The following is a 2,777-nucleotide window of genomic DNA, read 5'->3' on the forward strand; positions in this document are numbered from 1 at the left end:
CCCCCCGTGTTCAACTTTTCCCTGGGCCACTTTTCCCCAGGCTCCTTCCCTGCCTGGGGTCCCCCCCCACTTACCTGAGGCTCTGGCGTGGGGCAGCCATGTTGTCCCAAGCCAGAAGCTGCTGCTGGGGCTTCTGGCTGGGGGGGCGGGGCTGGGTGGGTGCTGCTGTTGTGGGAGCCCACCAGCCTTCCCTTGGGTCCTACTGCCCTTGATTCCTGTCATTTTTTACAGGAACCAAGGGCAGATGAATATTTAATTTTCTAAATTTTTTAGGGGCCCCACAGGCCGGATAGAATGGTCTTGCAAGCCGGGTCCAGCCTGTGGGCTGTGTTTTGCACCCCCGCCGGTTTAGCTAGATTGATATTGTGTTGAACAAGGGCTAGACTAGGTCCCTTTCAGCCATATTTTTCTATAAATGTGTATTTTATTATGTTTATGAGTAAGATGAAACTATGTAATGTAGTGAATTGATTAATGTGTTTTTGGAACTTCCTTCTAGTCGCTGTGGGGGAAATCGGGATGGAATGCCATTCTGAACGGAGGACATGTTTGCCAGCACCATGTCCTAATACAAGTAACATTAGCCTATGGAATATCCTGAGAAACAACATTGGAAAGGATCTCTCCAAAGTGGCCATGCCTGTTGAATTAAATGAGCCACTTAACACTCTCCAACGTCTCTGTGAAGAACTGGAATACAGTGAGCTATTAGATAAAGCAGCACATACTCCAGATCCATTTGAAAGGATGGTAAACATTATTTTCTTCAAATACTGAACAACATTAGATTTAATTAATATATTGTGTGATGAAAAAATAGTCTGTCCAAGAGATGAGAGCACTTATCCAGTTCTTTCTTTGTGCCCCTATCCTAAAGGGGTAGGGCTCCAAAATTTAATATATCTAGTAATAATTTAATATATTGTCTTATTATATACAATAGGTGCATTATGCTCTCACACGTGCACTTATTACTACTGTTTGCAATCTTTGCACATAGGACATAATTTTCACTGTCTTAATTGGGAGCAGTTATTCTCTGATGTCTGATTTTTCATGCAGCTTTAGACGAGAAAAAAACTTAGATCTGTTCTGCAATACTTTTTCCCTGCTGATTTTTAAAATCTGAATTTTTAAACTAATATGCTTCCCTCATGAGTATAAATGGTGTGACATCTTATCTCTTTGGTAACATGTTGTGGGGTTTTTGTTTTTTCCTTTTCAATGCAAACATGTGAAGTGCTGTGCCTAGGGAAGAATAGCCAAATACACAATTGCAGAATGGAAGATAACTAGCTGGGTAGCAGGATTGGTGACAGGGATTTGGTGGTATTGATGGATCTGCAGACTCAACATGAGACAGTAATGTGACATGGTCAAAAAGAAAAGAAGCAAAGCAAACATTATTTTGAGCTGCATCAACAAGAGTATTAGGTGTAAGACATGAGAAGTGGTGGCACCGTTCTACTTGGCCCTGGCTAGGCCTTAACTAGAGCATTGCATGCAGTTATGGGCTCCACGTTCTTAAAGGGTGTGGAGAGGTTGGAAAGGTATCAGAGGTGGGCAACAAAAATGTTAAAGGGGTTGGAAGACAAGTTGCATGTGGAAAGGTTGAAAGGGGTTTATATAGCTTGGAAAAATGGAGATTAATGGGGAGCATGATAGCAGTTTTCAGTGACTTGAAAGGTTGCCATAAAGAAGAGGGAGAACAGTTGTTCTCCCTTGCTGCAGAGGGCAGGCTGTAAGCATTGGCTTTAAATTGCAGTAATTGGATTTTTAGATCCCAGGAAAAACTTCTTCACTGTTAAAACAGTGAGACAGCAGAACAGACTGCCCAGTGAAGCCCAGGGGGAATCTCCTTCAAGATTTTCAAGAGGAAAATAAGCATTGGTCAAGGATGATTTAAGAATAGCATTCATGCAGGGGGGTTGAGCCAGATGTCCCTGGAGGTCCCTTCCAACCCTGTAGTTTTACAGTTCCTCTGTTCCTCAAGGGCACGTATTGGATCTTCAAGTATGATAGTATTAATATCTGTATTAACAGAATAAGCCACCTTGTTTTATTGGCTGTGTTGTGTAAGGTTTTTGGGTCACTTTAAAAATGTTCCAAGTCTCAAACTGAGCAACAGATATGTGTACTCAGTTAAAGTACAAATGCACTTTTAAGTAAAATATTTGCAAAGCTGTTTCTCTCTCTCTCTCTCTCTCTCTCTCTCTCTCTCTCTCTCTCTCTCTCTCTCTTATTTGCCTGCCAAGATGGAATATGAAGGTTTTGTGTTTTCTGGGCCAGTTGCCTACCTCAGCACTCCTCTCCGTGTGGCTCATTACCGAAGTAGAGCTGCTGTCAACTATTAGAAACATGGAACCCTGGTTCCAGAACTTGGCACACAAGGGAGAGAGAATCTACTCTTCTGTTACATTGTTTTTCCAAGTATAATCACATTTATTTAAAGTTTAAGGCCATACATGTATTCTGATACATGTAATGTAATTTAATTACTAAGTAATTAAACCAGTTTTGATTAATATATTGATTGATTTTTAAACAACATTTTGCTGTTTCCCTTACAGTTAATGAGGCACTTAAACTCAGTGTCTCTCGTGTTGGTGACACTAATTTCTGTAAACAATCTGCTGCAAATTAGATGAATAGTAACTTTACTTTTTTATAAGAAAACTTTACTTCCATCTAAAGAATTATTTTTCACTTCTACTCTGTTGGGGGTAAACTATAGTCTGAACCAAATTAGGAAATCCCTCATGGCCAGTAAAAATATA

At 40.6% G+C, this 2,777-nt stretch overlaps 1 protein-coding gene across 9 annotated transcripts in view; it reads left to right on the plus strand.

Moving 5' to 3' along the window:
* The window catches only part of OSBPL3 (oxysterol binding protein like 3), a 153,240-nt gene that overhangs the window by 132,658 nt on the left and 17,805 nt on the right, over positions 1-2,777 (plus strand). For all 9 annotated transcript variants that reach the window (XM_025208102.1, XM_025208103.1, XM_025208101.1 and 6 more), the window contains one exon: positions 500-750. In XM_025208102.1, the coding sequence (XP_025063887.1) occupies positions 500-750 (251 nt within the window). The remainder of the gene's footprint in view (positions 1-499; positions 751-2,777) is intronic.

This window comes from Alligator sinensis, unplaced genomic scaffold, assembly GCF_000455745.1.
Source record: "Alligator sinensis unplaced genomic scaffold, ASM45574v1 scaffold978_1, whole genome shotgun sequence".
Lineage (NCBI taxonomy): Eukaryota > Metazoa > Chordata > Crocodylia > Alligatoridae > Alligator > Alligator sinensis.